Source organism: Meleagris gallopavo, chromosome 2 (assembly GCF_905368555.1).
Source record: "Meleagris gallopavo chromosome 2, MGAL_WU_HG_1.1, whole genome shotgun sequence".
In the NCBI taxonomy this organism is placed as follows: Eukaryota; Metazoa; Chordata; class Aves; order Galliformes; family Phasianidae; genus Meleagris; species Meleagris gallopavo.
Genome location: NC_139405.1, coordinates 44,890,025 through 44,909,306, shown reverse-complemented (window position 1 = coordinate 44,909,306; position 19,282 = coordinate 44,890,025). Strand labels below are relative to the sequence as shown.

At 40.1% G+C, this 19,282-nt stretch overlaps 2 protein-coding genes across 4 annotated transcripts in view; one reads left to right on the top strand and one right to left on the bottom strand.

Moving 5' to 3' along the window:
* Positions 1–14,177, bottom strand: part of WTAP (WT1 associated protein) — a 24,311-nt gene extending 10,134 nt beyond the window's left edge. Inside the window, exons 1-6 of one of the 3 annotated variants that reach the window (XM_010707126.4) lie at positions 14,138–14,177; positions 10,051–10,088; positions 9,903–9,958; positions 5,468–5,526; positions 3,798–3,925; positions 2,569–2,619 (exon numbers count right to left, since the gene is read on the bottom strand). In XM_010707126.4, the coding sequence (XP_010705428.1) occupies positions 2,569–2,619; positions 3,798–3,925; positions 5,468–5,526; positions 9,903–9,958; positions 10,051–10,080 (324 nt within the window). In that variant the 5' untranslated portion in view covers positions 10,081–10,088; positions 14,138–14,177. Of the gene's footprint in view, positions 1–2,568; positions 2,620–3,797; positions 3,926–5,467; positions 5,527–9,902; positions 9,959–10,050; positions 10,089–13,695; positions 13,837–14,137 lie in introns of those variants that run through there. The other 2 variants (XM_085216952.1, XM_085216953.1) reach the window with 2 other exon arrangements.
* LOC146544960 (uncharacterized) lies at positions 10,815–19,231 on the top strand. The gene is made up of 4 exons (XM_085218430.1): positions 10,815–10,873; positions 13,604–14,207; positions 17,560–17,687; positions 18,807–19,231. Exons 1-3 carry the CDS (start codon positions 10,815–10,817, stop codon positions 17,650–17,652), a joined length of 756 nt encoding a protein of 251 aa, XP_085074556.1. The 3' UTR covers positions 17,653–17,687; positions 18,807–19,231.
* Positions 19,232–19,282: the final 51 nt, after the last annotated feature.

Below are 19,282 nucleotides of genomic sequence, written 5' to 3'. Positions count from 1 at the left end.
AATTACTGTCAGAACTGAAAAGCTCAATATGACCCAGATAATTCTGTCCAATGCAAATTATTTAAAGCACATAATTTGTTTATCTCTAGCTCACATGACTAGGCCAAGCAGGGAGAGTTTGTGCGGGCTCAATACAGTACCTCAACTGTCATTTCTGACACAGTAGCACAGGAGAAATCTGCCTGAGCTGACCAACTCATCTATTCCCTCTCCAAACTTATAAGATTATTTATTCTTCCAGTTTTCTCCACACCTCCACAATTGTTTTCTCCAGTTGCGTAACTCCAGAGTTCCAACTTTTCATCCATCCAGATCTAGCAACTTTTTCCAGATCCAAACATCCAATTCCAAAACGAGCCTATACCTACTAATCCTGCCTACTTCCTTACTCCATTTACCTTCCCACTTTGCCAATCCAAGTCTCCCATTCTTGCCCCCTTCAAGCACTCCCTAGCATGCCTCTCTTCCTTTCCATATTCTTGAGCGAGAGGTGTGGAGCAAAGGTTTGCCTGCATTCAGGTCCAAAAGCTCAACTGCAGGCTAGACTTGAATACATGGGAGTAGTCACGTCCACTCAAACACCTAAAATACCTCTTGACTGTTCAAATTCCTGAAGCACTGATAGTACTTCTGAAAAGTCTGTAAGGTGAACAAATAGGGATGAATTTTCACAGACAGAATCAATAACTACAGTATAATCTTCTTGTTTGCTCAAGCCCAAGGCAAGAGAATGCTGAAGTATTCCATTAAGCTACATATATTTTAGTTTGGGTGGGCTTTTTTTTTTTTTATTAAGACTGCTTCTCACATTCTAGAAAACAGCTGAAGCCTCTCAGCAAGGCTGCCCGAAGACATCCACGAAGAACAGACACTCTGACATGAAGTACTTAAACAGAAAGCAAGTGCTTGACAAGAATCACAAGCCACCTAAGTAAGCATGAATATAAATACTTCGTGTAAGCAGAAAGAAGGGAATGTGATAATGAAGAAAAAAATTTGTAACCTAAATCACAAGAAAATTAATAATAACTACTTTCACAGTTCTACAAATCCATTCACAACTACAAGTTTACGTTCATTACTGCTATTTGTTTCACAAAAAGCTGTTGAGTAGCAAACACTTCCTAATAACTGTCTACTACAGCAGCTATGCAGTATCTTAGGAGTGGATTAAGGCCTTTCCCTAAAATAACAATCACCATCTCTGCTAAAAGTAAAGCTCTATGTAGACACGATAGTCAATACCTTACCTGTCCTTTCCTACCTACTATCAGCAGCCTTTTTTTTTTTTTTTTTTTTTTTTTAAGGTGTGGGAAGTGGATACACTAAAAAAAGAGTAGCTGTGGACAATGGGGTATTTGAAATATTAAATCTATGAACCACAAAGCAGTCAATCTGAACTAGTCAAAGTAGGTTTGGAACACCAGACTCTGTAAGCTCCTTCCTCAAAAGAAATCCATATACTCTGCAACCAGACAGGGAACAGAGCACAACAGGAAGTATGCACTCAACTACCATCATGTTCCTTTAATACCACGATCATAACAATTATTATTATAATAAACAGTGATTGCTTCTCTGACATACATGCCTGCAAGGCTTGAGAACACTGGTGACTTTTATAAGCTAATGAGATTTTGCTGTGTTTTGTCATTAAAATGAAAAAGAGTAAAAATTAAAAAGAACCAAGGCAGAGTCTACCACATCATATTTAAAACAGGACCAGTGAATTTTAAGTAGCAAAGTGTTTTACATCTTGGTAATCAGAAAAATCACTTATGTCTGTAAACTATTACTACTTGAATATGGTACAGTACAGTATTTTAAATTTTCTCCATTTAAATTTGCAAGATTCGAACGTGTTAAGTTTGTGCAAATAAAGCCTGTCCCACCAAATACACCAAATATTAAGAATAATATGATCACTAGGTATTATACAGCAAATAATTACCTGCAGTTTTTAAGAAACTTGACAACACAGACACTGAAGATGTGATAGAAAAGGTTTACATGCAAGTGTCACAGGAATATTTTGCATATAAAATATGAATCTTAAGACAGTTAACCACTAAAAATTAAGGAAGTTACTTTATGGATATGTTACTTGACATATTCATTTATGATATGGTGACTAGTTTTTGTTCATCTATTAAATGATTTAGCAACTTATAGCTTAGCTTTACAGCTCACATTTAACAATTTATTTTGCTACTGTCACTTTACAGGAAAAGCAACATCTGATAATACAAGCCAAGAAATCTTCCAATGCTTCTTTGAACTATACGCATGTTCACCTCAGGCTATATTAGGAGGAACACTGCCAGCAGGTTGAAGGAGGCCGTTCTTTCTCTCTACTCAGCACTGGTGAGACAACTGGAGCACAGTCAGTTCTGGGCTTCCCAGTAAGAGATATGGGCATACTAGGGCGAAGCCAATGAAGGGTTATATAAAGGACAAAATGAAGAGCTCGAAGCATCTGACATACAAGCAGAGGCTGAGAGCTGGGACTGTTCAGCCTGGAGGAAAAAAAAAGGGCTGAGGGGGGATCTTACCAATGTGCATAAATACCTGGTGGGGGGAGTAAAGAAGGCGAAGCCAGGCTCTTCTCACTGATGCCCACTGAAAGGACAGAAGGCAATGGGCACAAAATGAAATACAAGAAATTCCATTTAAACTGTAAGAAAATGCTTTATACTGTGAAGGTGGTTGAACAGTGCCACAAGGTGTCCAGAAAGATTGTAGAGTCTCCATTCCAGGAGGCACTGAAAATCTGACTTAGCTCTTAGTAACCTGCTCCAGCTGACCCTGCTCTGAGTAGATAGATTGGACTAGACAATATCCACAAGTCCCCTTCAATTCCAGTGATATATTTATTAACCACTGCAAAATAAGTTTTACTCCTTCATCTGTTGTTTTCCATACAAATACTTAGTACAGACTAATGTCTGTCATCTTACAGTCTTAAGAAAGAAAAGTGTACAGGGCTAAATCTTACACTACTTGCAATACCTGACAGCTCAGGACTCCTACAGGAAAAAAGAAAGGAGGGCTAAAAGAAGGAAAAAACAAAGTGACAAAACTAGTTATTGGTTTTTCAGAGAGCTTATATTCTTCCTGAAATAAGCTTTCAGTATGCTACAAAAACTAGCATTAAGAAGCTTTTTACAATCCTCTCTCAGGAACTGCCAGTTAAAGAAGCAGATGCAAATGAAGTTAAGATAATCCAAAACCATGAGAAGTCCCAAATTGGCAAAAGGCTGTTTCAAAAAGCCAAAACAAAACACATAAGACCAACAGAAACAGAGGAGAGAGAAAACGGAACAACAACAAAGGCATCAGTACAAAGAACATCAGAAATCCAAGAAGCAGATCTGATATTTCAAAAGCACTCTCTAACCAGCTGAATCGATGCAAAGACAGTTATCTGAATACACCATAAACATCAGCCTGAAAAATTCTAAATAAAATCCAATATGCTGAATCCTATCCTCAGGTTTCAATTTCTTCCTGCGTTCAAAGACAGTCAGAATAACATTTATGGTAAATATGTACAGTGAGCAATGCAATGCTCTTCCAAGCAGAAATGCTGCTGAAAAACAATCAAAATAACCAATCTTTAAATAAATAAATAAATAAAACACTTTACAGAATGATAGTTACTAACTTAGTGAAAGCTTAAGTACCCTGCCTTTTTTTAAGCACAGAAACTATAATGCTACAGATACATGAAACACATAGCATAAGTACTCTCCACTAACTCCTGGAACAGCCTAAAACACCTATTTCTTAATACTTACAGTACACTCTTGCATCTCCTGTTCTTTAGTTGCCAGCCTCATGACCAGAATATTTTCTCTTCGGGCAGATTCTTGCTGTTGCTGTTTCAGTTTCTCTTCAGATTCTCTCAATCCCGTCACATCATTAGCTGACAAAATTAATGGAACAAAAAGCACAGGTTTTAAAGCATTTTTTCAAGGCAGCTTGAAAAAAAAAAGCTGATAGTCAAATTCGTTGGCAGCAAAAGAGTTAAATTAACCACAGCTATAAGCATGAGTAACAAAAAGCTCAAAGTATCATTAAGTACTTGAAAAAGTATGACAAGTTTCATTTTAAATACAGCTATCCTTCCTTACTACTAAATTTAAAAGTGTTCCCATGCTTTATATAGGAATTAACTTTTGATTAATTAAACAACTGCTCCATCCTTCACCACTATTGCATGCATTGTGAAACTGGGGAAGCTGAAACTCTCCTGACATTTGTAACAAATTCCGTGTCTTGAATGGTGTCGCGTGTGATCAGCTCTCAAAATGATTTCAACACTTTAAGAGCGAACAGTAAGTCAGTGGAGAACTTCAGAGATGATAGATCAGTCACAAGTACGTCTTCTGATCCATGAAAATTTATAAAAGTTAATATACGAAATATGGAAGAAAGCCACAGTTCCAAGTTATCCAAAAACTGGAACACGTGCGAGCAGCCTGATACAAACAGAATATATTTACTCTGCTACCTTCAAATATATAACGATTGAAAGTTGGAATAATTAAGGTTGCGGGTTTTTTTTTATGTGTTTTTCTTTTTTTTTTTTTTGTAGACAAGTATTAGACCTGCTTTAAGTATAAACATCAGAACTTGCTTCAGAACTATTATTTCTAATTTGTTGTTGTTGCATATACGGCAGTAGATGAGATATAACAACAGGTAAGAGGGAACATCTGTGGACTGACAAAAAAAAACCCTTCAAAATTACTGCTACCAAGATTTTGGGTACTGAGGCTGATAAGGTGAACAGAAAACAGGAAGAGTCTCAAGCTGCTCACATAATTTTTAAAACTGGCTTCAGACTGGTAAATCAGACACTTCCCGAATGTATTTAGACTTTCTCAGTTGAGAGTAGGATGAAATTTTCCAATAGTCTCACTTTCAAAAGACTTAAGTGCAGCACAAAGTTTAAAGATTACATAAAATTGACATTCTAATTGTTAATTCAAATTACTCAGTCAGATAAAGAATCAGCTGGATATTCATTTCAGATCTTAACCTCTAGGAACTGTTCTCCCTCCCACATGATTCACAATTGTGTAAGATTACTGAAAGCACAAACATTCACAGTATTTTAAAAGAAGAAAACTTTCCACTACTGTAAGAATTCTGAAAATAGAGGTATTTGTGGGGTTACGTTTTTGCCTAACAATTCATGTATTGATGGTCCCACAAATGCAAAAACAGAATTTTGAAAAGTCATTTAAGATTGGCAAAGAAAAAGAAGTTGCTTGAAAAACTGGGAAAAATCTGAAAACTCCTGGGAAAAATAAGGACTTAGCTTAAAAAAAAGTAATGTGACATTGTACTTCCAATGAATATTATTTTTAACAGTAACATGACGTTATTTGACCACTCTGCTTTACACAAATGTTCAAAACATTGAGGCAACTCACACAATTTTGAAACTTTGCTAACTTACAATTAAGGTCTGTGTACTTGCCCTCCAAAGCTTGCACGTACGCTTCATACTGCTTCCACCTATTGCAGAAAGAAAAATATTTTTCTGAAGCTATTCATTAAAATCAAAGCATCTAATTCCTAAACTTTTAGCTTATATGTTTACAATAAAATCAGAAAATGTCAAGAGATAATCACGCAATTGAATAAAAGACAGTTCTATGGAAAAAGTTAACTCCACTCTGCATTGTGAAAGTTCTTTGTTAGCACTCAAAATTTACCTCTTAAAAACTACTTCTAACACTTTTGACAAACACTACAATCAAAATCAGACCTATTACTTAGTTATCTGTGCTAAGTACCCAGGAAGCCTCTCATTCTCAAAGCAGAACAATGCAAACAGAATTCTGTAACAGAAGCCATAACACAAGGATAATACACATCTGTCAGCAAGTGAATAGCAAAGCAAGTAGAAGTATATATCAGTGGTACGCTACAGCCTGCAGTCCAGGTTAAGCAGTTATTACAGCTCATTTAAAGCAAGACCATACTGGCAATATTTACTGAACAGCCAACCAATTAAACAACTCTTTGAAGTTATGCTGCTAATGTAATCCATCCAGATTCAGAAAGCTTCACACTAAGAAACAGCATTGCATTTGATACAAATCATCAAATCAACAGCAAATAAAGTCTACAGTTAAGTTTACCATGACTCATCAACAAGCATGGTGCATTGCAGCTTTTTGTTGTTGTTGCTTTTGTTTTGGTCCTTTCTGTTTGGTTGCTGCCATTGGGTTTGTTTAGGTTGCAGTTTTTTGTTTAATTTGGGGGGGGAGGGAAGATAGAGGAGGGGTAAGCACAGGAGTACTACTGACTGCATGTCTTTTTCACAACATTATGATTTCACAAGATTAAATAAACTCACCTAACAAACTTTACCACTAGAGAAATGGACAGTTTCTCTTCCCTCCCTCCCAATTTGTCCTTTTCTTCCCCACCATTTTATGCCAGATCCATCATAACTACTTCCTAACCTACAACAATACTATCTCTAAGCTGTAAGATCTGGATGGTTTAATAAACAAGCAGTCTAGAAATATCTCTTTAGCTGAATTAGCAATGAGCACATTTAAGATCTGTAGGAAAGCAGCACTCCCATCAAACCCTTAAACTTAGTGTTTTGACTGCTTTTAAAAGAACACTTCTGGTTAGAAACAAAGGTTTCATAGTTTGACCACTGGAAGTACAGCATTCAGTCAGAATGACAGCCCTCAAAAAGGGAAACTGAAACAGTCAACTAAATAGCAAATACAGAAAGAACCTGTATTTTGCATGAATTAATTACATGAAAGAATAAAAAAGCAAGTCTTCAAATACAAATGCAGCATTACTTGGCAGAGTTCTCTCTTACAGCCTGAAAACAACAGCTCTGTCAAAACTGAGATCTGTTGATCAGTAACAGGAGCTATACACAGTGAGCAAAACAAAGCCCTGATACAAAAGTTAGGCAGTTGTAACAGACCGCCATCAGAAAGAAAACGCACGGCCTGTGGTCATCACACAAGTCAGAGCTACCATCTCTAGATCACCTCTCAGTAAGTCCTAGCATTTAAGCAAGAACTCAATTCCTGGAAAAGAACAGAGACTGTATTAGAACATGTCATGGACTTTCCAAGTCGCATGACTCCCAGTTCCCCCATCAAAGCGACCTTCAAGACAAAACAGGCAAAACCTGGCAAATACTGCAGCAGTTCCTCTCCAAGTATGTTTAAGAAACTGTACAGAATAAACCTGTGATCACCACACTGACAGAGAAAACTCCAGCAATCAAGTCATCAACTTCAAAAATCAGAGGTTTACTACTAAAGCAGCTTCAATGTTGTACATGAGCACGGTCTCTGTAATTTTGGTACAACTACAGATCTCAAACTCAATTCCAGCAATCAGAATTTTTAACTCCCTTCGGGCAAACCAAAAAGCTACCGATTACAAAGACAAAAATCCAAAGCAGGTTCATTTCATATGATCAGACCTCTTTAAACCCTCAAAACAATCTACTAAGCTAAAAGCATCCAAACAGAAAATGAAATAACAGAAGTTTAAAATTATCTGTATGAAGCAAGTAGTTCATAGGCCCACACTGAAGGTGGATCAATTTCTTTTCAATTGAATTTGCAGTTGCAGCTCTTTAACTACAAAAATACCTGACACATCGCAGTAATTAACAAGATTTTTTCTTAAAGTCAAAGTATTTACAAACCATACCAACAAAACATTTCTTGAGAACATTTCTGAAGCCAACCTGAAGGAAAAAACAGCACTGAGCCTAAGCCATTCCAAAACTGACTGGCTGTATGACACATTGAGTAGAAGTCATTAAAGGCACTGTATTTCACCCACTGCTTGAATAAATATAGGTACTTCAGCCTACTGACCACTAAGCTAAACAGCCCAGGGAATTCAGATAAGAAGTTTTTTTTAAGCTATGATCTACAGAGCGCTTTGCTATCATGTTGCTGGCTCTTCCTCGTTCACAGACTGACAGGAGCTTCCAAGTGCCTATCCTACTGCAGAGGAGACGGAGAAGATAAACAGGTGATACCACAGCTGCAACAAGACAAGGAAATGCCCCAAAGGCCAGACAAATCCTGTTGTTCCTGCTCACTTTCAGTCAGTGGAAGCAACAGTAAACCTCAATTACACACTTTATGGAAAATATTAGTGAAGTTTCAACACAACACAGAGGAAGCGACAGAAAGCATTAGTATTTTCCACACATGCAACTTAGCAGCTCAACTTGCACAGAGATCACACATCAGCTGTAAGAACAAAACCATAGATGACACACACCATTATTTTAAAAGCATATGCCCCATTGAAGCACGGGGAAAAAAAAAAACACACAAACATTCTCCATCTTATTTTAAAATGATGTTGTAGGGGTCAGCACATTTTTCTATGCCTGAAAGCAGCAGAGATGCCTTTAATTAAAATGATACTCGCATGATGGGATAACATTTTATTCCAACCTACAAATGAAGTTAACAGTATGTGCAGTAATTGCCAGCTTCACGTAAAGCCAGGAACAAAAATCAATATTAGTGTAAATCCTTTACATACATAGATGAAATTTTAAAAAGTGCTTACAGGACTGCTGAATGCAAACAAAATGGACATGGCCAGGATGGCATTTAAATAAGGACAGTTACTCTCCTTGAAGCAATAAGGCCTTTCTGAGAATAGAAGTTGTTTCATCCACATTAGACATTAAGAGGAAGACAATAACAACACAGCTGTCATCAGTCCATTGCCTTCTGTCTCTTCATCAACTCAGTTTATTTGCTGACATACTTCAGCTCCTTGGGCAGATTCCACCATATTCTCCTTTTAATAAACAACAGATACCAACTTCTATGGCAGAAAGCAACCAAGAACATCCCCAGAGATATTCTTGAGTATGGAAGTTTCTGTTCAAGGTTCCCAAGACCTAAACCACCCAGTACCAAAGCAGCATTTTTCTGTGTAAACACTTTCCTCTTCACTCCCAGAAGAATAGATATTGAGGAGATGAAGCCAGAGACCAGTTTGAAATATACAAAGGATGATGCTGATTCCAGTGGAATAAATGTCACTCCAGTAGTAGCTAGCAGTAGTACAAGCTGTGTTGGACCTGTATTCTTATGTTCCTACAAAATTTAGCCCTTTAAACTCATCTATGAAATGGTAACATTTAACCACCTCAGGAGACTGTAATAATGCAAATAACTTATACTGCACAAGAAGTTCAAGAGCTAAAGCTTTTCAAAATGCACAAACTACTCTACCAGATAAATAAATGACCCACAGATTCACTTAGTTCCTTGTCTGTCAGATATATAGGCTCTGTAATACCTGTGCCTTGGTTTGTTTCTTTAATCAAATGCTCAATATGACAGAATCATTGATTTGTTTTCCATGGCGACCCTTAATTTTCTGTAAGGTGAAAAACATAACTGGGCTCTTCTATATGCAAGTTCTGTGTGATAATCTTTTTTTGACATTTTACTGCTAATACCTGAATGTGCTGAGAAGACAACTGCATGGACTAGGAAAGTCCTGCAGCAGTAATTAGTTTACTTTTTGTGATGTTTAAAAATAACTTGCTATCTAGCAAGGAATGTATGCAACCTTGACTCCTAAAGCTGCAAGTGAAGAAAAAACAACTCCTACTTATGGATTAGAAAACACTTTCCAGGACTTTGAGGGAAAACGCTTTTTCCTGAAGGACACAACCTACATATAAAAATATTTCTGAGTATGAAAGCGTTAAAAAAAGATGCACTGTGAAAATGCTATAGGTTTTCAGAACAAGAGTGCTGAAGACCAAGGAAGGGGTATGTTACATCTTCTGTAAAGAATTCAATAGAGTGTTGCCATAGGAAAAAAAAAAAAAAAACAAAAAACTGATGCTTTACCTTAGGATAAGTTCATCTCTAGGCAAAACTTTAAAATCTGCTTCACTAAGACGAACCTGTGGAGCAAAAGGAGGAACACAACTTACCAAGTTATCATGACTACTTGGGGCGGGGGGACCAGGGGAGCCACAGATATTTTTAAACATACCTTCTTTGGGAGAGGTTCTTCATTCGTCATTGTGAACTCTGAAGGGGAGGAAAGGAGCGTTAGTTAGTTTAGTTACTACTGTGAATGAAATAGTCAGTAAGACAGCTGTATTTCTACTCTTAATTTTTCTATTTCTGAAACTAGATTACTGAAATGTTGGCTCCACACAACATATAGCCAGATTACAACTAAGACAAGTTTACTATTGTCATCGAGATAAAAAGTCAGTGGACTATCTCCTAGAAGTGAGTCAAAGCTTTCTTTAGCATCTAAAAATGGTACTAGTAATATTTTTTTCAACTTAACTAAGAACAAAACATCAGACTTTGTTAATTTACATAAATGTAGGCAAAGGGACATTTCCTGTGTGTCCGAAACTATTTAACGCAGTGTTTCCCAAGGAAGGGGGGGAACTATAAAAGCAATTAAAACTACTACTTTAGTACCATTTTAGAGTAAAGCATATGATTTGGGAACATCACCTGTAAAGTTTGGGTTACATTATGTGCTTTCAACTCTTACACTACCTTTAAGATTGTGATAAATAAATATTAAGCAGTTACTTAAAAGCCCTCTTGGTTATTTTTAGGAAAGGTAGCATGTCAGTTAATATTCATACTTCCTTGAATTACTAGACAATGCTTCCTCACCTGCAAACAGATTTTTTTTTTTTAAACGAGTGATAACATTAAAAATCAAGCCCACAAAAACAAACATACAGCATTAAAGCATATTTAATAAGGAAGTTGAGCTACTTTAGAGGCATGCATCTTTGCAATGTGCCTTCTAGAACAAAGCTGCAAACAGCATTGAGATTTGACAGGTTTGTAAAGCTGCTGCTACTCGTATATACTAGAAAAAGTACGTGGCCAATTCCTTGGTCACAAGCACAACTTCATGAAAACAGTGCACTTTAATTCAAAAAACTTTTCAGAAAGACTCACACAAAGCATCTTCGGTATATTCACAAAGGCACCCAGTGAACTAATTTAACTTCTACAAATTCTAAGAGCCCCGTTATTGTCAATGAAGCACAATCACTTCACCTTACACAAACCTACTACCCAATGATAAATATACAGAACTCCCTTCAAATAAAGTTTAAAAAAAAAAAATGAAAACCCTAAGACAGCAAGCAGAGCACACAGAGGAAACAGATTCTAAGCCTTTCATAAAATAGAAACTGACATCAGAATCCATGGGAATGGCTCTAAAAACATGTAGTAGAAGCATCTCACTGATGAATGGCAGCTTCCTGTTCCTAGCCTTCATGACAGACATTGAAGTGCTTCCCCAAGATAGAAAGTCCTCTCCTCCCCACTACTCAGTGCTTTAACTTTTGGCACAGCTCCTGCTTCACTTAACGTGTACCTTGAATATATTCAAAAGGCTAAATATGAACTCAATGGTGCTCAACTCACTCATTCAATCTAATACAGAATAACTTAGAGATTGGAAGAAGAATGCTAGTGACCCCTGTATTTAAGTTGCCTACTACTTCAAATACAATTTTCCTAAAAATGTTTAGGAATCTTTTACTGCTTCTGTATTTGGAAGTACCAGCCTTGGAATCTTGAGCACCATTCAAGTGCACCCTTTACAGAAACGGTTGTTAAGCACTGGAATAGGCTTCCCAGGGAGGTGGTTGAGTCGTCATCCCTGGATGTGTTTAAAAACCATTTGGATGTGGTGCTCAGGGACATGATTTAGCAGAGGATTGTTAGTTAGGTAGTATGGCTAGGTCACAGTTGGACTCAATGGTCCTTAAGGTCTTTTCCAACCTGAGTGATTCTATGATTGTAAGTCCCTGACAGACAGAAGCACCATTTCCTACATTCAAGAGAGCTACAACTACAGCTAGCACCAATTAAATCATGCACAGATGATGCAATTATTTAATTGCACGTTCCTCCAAAAAGTAACAGAAGCATGCAAATGCCAAAAAAAGCTGCGTTTGCCCAAACACTTGCCTCATGAATGCAGCATATAACTTACAAACACTTGAGTGTTGCAACAAGTGTGGAGAAAATATGTTTGATGTTCTCTCTAAGCCTGGGCTACCTTGCGTGTCCAGGGCAAGCACAAGATCCCAATACTTAGCTCTCTACATCAGCAGCACGCCTCTACTCCAGCATTTACAACAAAACTATCTCTTGCTACCTACTGAAGATCCTTCAGCAACAGTGAGGAAGATGGCTGTTACAGGCAACTTCATTACAGAAGGTAGTTTTACCATCACTTGTTATCATTTGCAGTGATTGTCATAAAAGCAAAAAAGCTTACTAACAGAATTCAATAAGTTATCTCAGAAAATGTAGGTTGACTACATATACAAATAGATGACAGAGCTCTTTCTGTATGTGTGAATTTCAACCCCCCAATTCCCATGTAAGCCTGGGGACCTAAAGTGACTCAAAATGAGATCAGGAATTTATTAGTGGCATGGACTGAATCTGTACTGTTGGTCTCGATGTTTTTTGGAAGCATTATGAGCATCAGGCTGATTATAACACTCAGTTGTCACAGCAATTTATCTTATCTTTGTAAGACACATTTACACATTACTGACAATAACATGACAACTGAAACTTTAATTCTAACTCAGCTCAGTGGCTTTCCAAGTGCTGTGCAGTAAGGCACTCTTCATCGCTCAGCTGCCCTCTGAAAAAGAGCTGATCTCTCTGTTCTGAAATGTTTTTTAAGAACACAATAAGTGTAATTTTCTACAATGAAAAAAAACAGTGAAAACAACGTTTCCATAAAACCTTCTTTTAAAGTTCATTTACATGATTAACAACTTAACCACAATATCCCATCTAAGCACTTCCACAACTGTTTGGGCAATGTCAGCTGTTATATTTCACTCTCTCTGCATCTGCTCAATATAAAGTTACGCCCTGTATTTAAGAACATGGCCACTAACAGGATTTCATCAGGGTTTTTATGGCAACTTAAACACAGGAAATCCAAAATGGAGAAAGTACACCTTGCTTTTGGAAACCCTGGTAGCGTGCACTGCTTTCACTGAAAACTTTTTATCAAGTTGGCGATTTAGACAGGAAAAGGAAGTCAAGAAGCTAAGTAGTTAAGCATTAGATGCCAGCGAGCTGTTGCTTTCCCAGTTATATTTCAAGTAACTGCCAGTTACTTTAATGTTATGTAAATGAGTGCTGTGGGGAAACCCCTGCAAAGATTCTGAGCTTCCGCGAGAAGGGAGGAAAAAAAAAAAGGCATTCCCCCTCCCCGCACACACACGCACGCACACTTGCATACGCTTCACGCTCCGCCGCGGGATGATTTCACACTGCCTCGGCGCCCGCCCCCGCCCCTCCCCACAGCCAAGCCCCGCCTCCTGCGCGGAGCCCCGCGGCCCGGGCCCGCCGCAGCCGCAGACCCCGCCGCGGCCCTGCCCGCCTGCCCTCCCTCCTTCTCCGAGGCGGATAGCGCCGGGGCGCGGCGCGGCCGACGGCTGAGTAGAAGGCTCCCCGCAGGGCGCCGGGCCTCGCACAAAATGGCTCTACGCGCTTCCGCTCCCCTCCCGCCCGAGATAAAGGCCGGACCGCCGGGTGCCCGCCGCTCGCCGGGCCCCGCCGCCAAACGCGGCGGGCTCTGCGGACGGGGAGCGGCGTTCGCTCGTCCACTCACCTCCCACCGGCGGTGCGGAGGCCCGCTCTCTCGGCAGCGCGCTCGATTGCCTGGGCCGCACCCGTCACATCGAGGGCCGAACGCCGCCTATCCGCGCCGCCCACCGCCTTCCGCCGCCTATCCGCGCTCGCCGCCGGGCACTGCCGCTCCGCAGCCGGGGTCGCCGCCACGTCCCCCCCAGCCGCCGCGTCCCTGCGCGCCGCTTCTGCCCGCTCTTTATTTGCGGATTCTCTGCGCTACAAAATGGCGCCCAAGGAGGAAATGAGCGCCCGGCCGCTCCGCCCACCGCCCGCCCCGCGCCACAGGGCGGCAGCTGCGCGCGCAACCCGCGCGGCGCGGCGGGAGCCGCCGCATTGACGGCTACAGCAATACCGCCTACACCGGCAGCGCGGCGCCTCGCGGGTCCGACCCGGCCACTGAGGGGCTTCTCTGGGGAACTCGCCTCTCTCGTAGAAGGTGGTGGCGGGCTGGGTTCGCTATCTCGCTGTGGCTGTTTCCTCGGTTGTCGAAACGTTGGTTTAAAAGCTGTCAGTTAAACGGGCGGAGGGGTGGGGCGCGCGGGGCATCATGGGGCGGGCGGAAGGATACCGCGGACCAGAGGGTCGCCCAGTGGGGGCGCTGCGCCTTCATGCGTTGTCTCAGCGCTCCTGAGTCGCTGTGCCCCGTCGGGCGCCTCAGGGGGTGAGCGCTGTGCGGTGCGAGCTCGGGGTTCTCTCCCACTGCCAGGTCGCGGGGGGGAAAGCTTTCGTTGGTTGTGGTGCTCGTTAGCGTCACAGAATCACAGAACCGTGGGGGTTGGCGAGGGGCTTCTGGAAGTCGTCAGCCCCCCGCTAAAGCAAGTTCTCTGTGCCTCGCTGGCTGCCTGCTGAAGGCGTGATAGAAATCCAGCCTCTTGGCTGTGGTAATTGGTAGCAAAAGGTTGTAGGAGGGATTCTAGTGTACGTACTCCCTACCCTGTATTTACATAGGAAAACAGATGCTTCTAAGTTAGGGACCGAAAGATCCTGAAGGCCAAGGCATGCATATGGAAATTTGGTGTGGTTACACAAAAAAGCAAGTTTTGTGTGAATGGTGACACCAGCATCAGAAGGCTTAAGTTTTTCCAAAGCTTAATCTTAGTTCTGAACTAGAAAACAGGGACTGTGATTGCTTTGGGATTTCCTGCCCCACTTCCCCCAGAAATCCTTTGCAGGTGTTTGCTTTAAATGCTGAAGATGAACAGGTGAAGTGGTCACAGGTGTTAAATACTGGAACAAGCCTTAACTATGGACTTTAACCAAACTGTCCCAATTTCTTTATGCACAAATGTAAACACTACAATGCTAAAAATGCATGTAATGCATTTTGGGGCTTTGTTTCATGCTCCTGTTATAAACATGCTAATACCTGCACCAAGTTATGTTCACAGTGTGGTAGCTGCAGTAGCTTTTTCCTTGTTTCTAGGCATTGTGGTAACTCCCAGCAGCACTGTTAGTCCTAACGCAAGCAGGCACACAAAGCGCTGTGCAAACAGCAGTGAAAAAGTAACATTTGGACAGCACCACAGCAATGTCTACAACATTAATGTTCTACATATGATTTTATAACTCTACTGTCTGTGGAGCTGATTTAATGCTTGATTGCATTATTTGGTACTGCACACCTGTGAGTTTCTGCATGCAATACAGTGATCAGGAATATATTCACAGCTGTAAATTGCAGAGGGTCTCCTCAAGACATCACCTAAACAGCAGTCAGTCAATTAAGCCACAATTACAGCCAAATGGTGACTCAGTTAAGCTCAGGTTTGGGATGACTAGCAGACATTGTAATGCTTGCATTTGAAGTACAGATGTGTATTTAGTTAGTTAACTAAGGATATAAAGCTGGATATTGACTACGCTCATTTTAAAACCATGTTAAAGTCTTTATGGTTTTTTAATATCACAACGTTGTCCCTCTTTGAGGGAAAGACAGTATTTTTTAGTAAATACTGATTAGATTATGAGTTTTTCCTGACAAAAACAAAAGAGAGGAGAACAGATTGTTCTTAACACAGCCAAAAACATGTTTTGCTTATCATAATCTTGACTTTCAAGGGCCCAACTAATCATACTGGAATTTGAGATTTAGGCATGTTAGAAAATGTAAATCGAATTTTCACTAGGAAAACAGTCTCTTCTTTGAAGTATAACTTACATGCTGGACCCATCCATAGATAACTCTGTCAGTTCTCTAATGAGAAAACCTAGAAAGAATATTCTTTCTAGACCTCAGAAAGGGCCTCAAGATACTAAAGATGCTCAGCGAGTCTGAATGTCCCGTATTATCCCACCACAATGCCAAAGTATGTGGAGAGAGGAAAAGGCTTTCTCAGATCTTCCCAAATCACAGAAAGATTTAGGAAAATCAGATCTTCATGAAATAGTGATAATTGTCATGCGAACTTGTTTTGGTAGCTGATCTGTTTTTTAAGGAGAAAAAAAAACATGACATTGCTGTCTTTTTGTCTGTAAAAAACTGTCTTTTTGCTGAAGCCAACCAAAGAATAATTCCTACTCCCTAGCAGGAATAAAAGTAATTTCAAATACAGATCAAGCACAGAGTATATGCCTCTTTATTCAGATGATAGCTAAGGGCCTCACAAGTATCAAGTATTATGAAGTGCTATATAATTATTATGGCAGTGTTTGACTCTTAGCTTTGAAGATGCTTGTTTTAATGCACATTGTACTGAAATAGTCAAATGTGTCTCATGCTGCTGGGAAAGAATAATTAAAAAAAAAATATATAGAAAAGCAGGATACCCTTATCATTGTTAGTAACAGAAGCCCCAAATGTTGACCAATTATTTTACCTCAAATTTAAATACCACAAACATCATACACTACTGCAAAGATATATTTTCATAAAATACAGATCTGTACCATTTGGTAGGAGATTTTAAGCACTAGAAATCTTTATATTAAAGTTATAAAATGAAGAGGTTTTTTTTTGAAATTTATAGAATTATCTCCTATCCCAGTTTTTTTATTTAAATTCATAGTTGCTTGCACTTTTTTTCTTTTTCCTTTTTGGCCTACAGAAAATGTAACTTAGTTTTTGTCAAACTCATATCCCCAACAAAGTTATTTTTATAAATGTTCGCTGACCATGTGTCAGACTTATAGTAAAAAGTGTTATTTCGTAACAATTATATCTGCATAGGCTAAATTTAGAGAGCATTTTTTAGCAGAGTAAATTAGTGAACACTGAAATGTTTTACATTTTAACCTATTCCTAATAAGACTGAACTACCCAATACCAAAAGGAACTGCCAACTTTGAGTATTTTCAGTGTTTCACACAAAGCACAAGTCCATTTCACTGTGTTCAAAGGAAGATAAACTTTGCACAACATAGTCTTACTTCTTGAATGATAGCTAGTAAATTCACTATTCTGAGGTGATGTCCTAATTCTTACTGAGTGAATTTCACAGAGCCTAGGTTTCCAAGAAATGTGAAAATGTACCAATATTGGGCAGTAGGTTGTTATTTGATATTATGCTGCTCATTAACTACACTGAATTCAAAGCACAGCTGCTTGTTAATGCTTAGTCATCTTTTTTGTTATTGTTGTTTAAATAACTTTAGTCTGTACCATAGAGATTATGGTCTGTATTATTTGTCTTTGTGCAATTGCTATGTTGCTGGGTTGTTTTTTTTTGTTGTTGTTTGTTTGTTTGTTTGTTTGTTTCCTTTAAGCATTCCTTTAATGCATTTGAATCTCAATCCTGGATACTGTGTCCAAGCAGAGTTAAATAGGATGGTGGAAGACAAACAGGAAAAAAAAAACACCAAAAGACAGGATATCACTTACTGATTTCAAGTTGGCCCATTATTACAGCCTGGTCTCCCACTCCTCCTGAGTTGGAAAACAGTTCTGCTGTTTGTGGTTGAGAACAAAATTGAAGCAAATCAGCTGTCAAGAGATCACTAGGCCTCCAAATTCAAATTCCTTCTGTCTAATAGCAGGTAAAGATCAAATATGGGGAGAAAAGGGGCTGAATCCATGTTTTATGTTCTATTCAGTATTTGCAAAGCTTTAAATGCAGAGGAATCCTGTAATGCTCACTTTAGCTGTATTAGCCTATTTGGACTTTGTACACCTGCTGACATTTAATGTTAATCTGAGGTCCTCTTACATTGTTGATTTTCTGTTTGCTTTGATGACCTCAAATTGTAATCAGTCAAATATTGCATGAAGAATGACGTTACTGGCATATGGGACAGCTGATAAACTAGGTATCTTAGTGCTGCCTTTGTACACCAATATTAGTCACTCTACTAAATGCCTATTCTTTACCATCACGTTATGTTTTTGCCTAGCTGTAAGCTGGACATTTTGTCCAGAAGGATACTATGAGAAATAGTATCAAAAGCTTTGCTGAAATCCTACAGAATTACATCAGCTGGCTTCCAACTAACTTTAATTATCTTAGTCTCCTTTTATGATAAAGATACCCATCTAGTTATAGGTATGAAGACGGAGAAAAGTCTAGAGGGCAAGGTATATGAAAAGTGGCGAGGTCCCTTGGTTTGCACAGCTCAGAGCAGAGGAGCTGAGGGGAGCCCTCATGGCAGCTGCAGCTCCTCACAGGGAGCGGAGGGGCAGCGCTGAGCTCTGCTCCCTGTGACAGCGTTCCAAGGGAACGGATGGAGCTTTGTCAGGGGAGGGGCGGGTGGGCGTTGAGAACAAATTCTGCACCAGAGGTGGTCGGGTCCTGGAACGGGCTGCCCAAGGCAGTGGTTGCAGCCCCAAGCTGCCAGAGTTCGAGGAGCTTTTGGATAAACCTCAGACAGAGCGTTTGAATTTTGGGTGGTTCTGTGCAGAGCCAGGAGTTGGACTTGATGATTTTGTGGGTCCCTTTCAACTCAGGATATTCTATGATTCAATGATTCTAACTAGGTGGGGTATTTTAAAAAGTCCTTTTTGTTGCCCCCCACATTACTGACCAGCTTCAACTGAGCCCCATCCAAACAAATTTGCTCCCTACAATGGTGAGCAGCTCTCTGTAGTCTTCTCATGCTGTTGTCCTCCCATGTCACCCCGCTTTGTCTCAGGTGGCCATGTATTTTATTTTTCCACCTAAGCTTGAGAAGATCCCTGCTCAGCCAAGCCAACCTTCTGCCCACCTGCATGATCTCTAACGTTTTGGAACTGCCTGTTCCTGTGCTCTTAGGAGGTGGTGCTTGAAAGGTTACCGGCGCTGATGGATCCCAAAGCCTTCAAAAGCAGGGCACCTTGCTAACCAGTTCCCTGAGCAGCCTGAAGCCTGCTCTCCCCACATCCAGGTGAAACGTTGGCGACTTCTCCCATCACTGAAGACTTCCAACTCGGCTACTTGATGGTCCCTTTGGCCAAGATGGCTGCCGACAGCCTCTTCACCCACGGGACCCTCCCTGTTTACAAGCAACTAATCCAGAAGGACACGTTCCTCGTCAGCTCCCTTAGTCCCTGTACCATAAGTTACCATCGGTGTCCTTACGCTGGAAACCGCTCTGCAAAGGAACGGCCGTGACTCAGCACGGGAAGGAATAAGGACTAGAAAGCTCAGCTGTGAAACAGG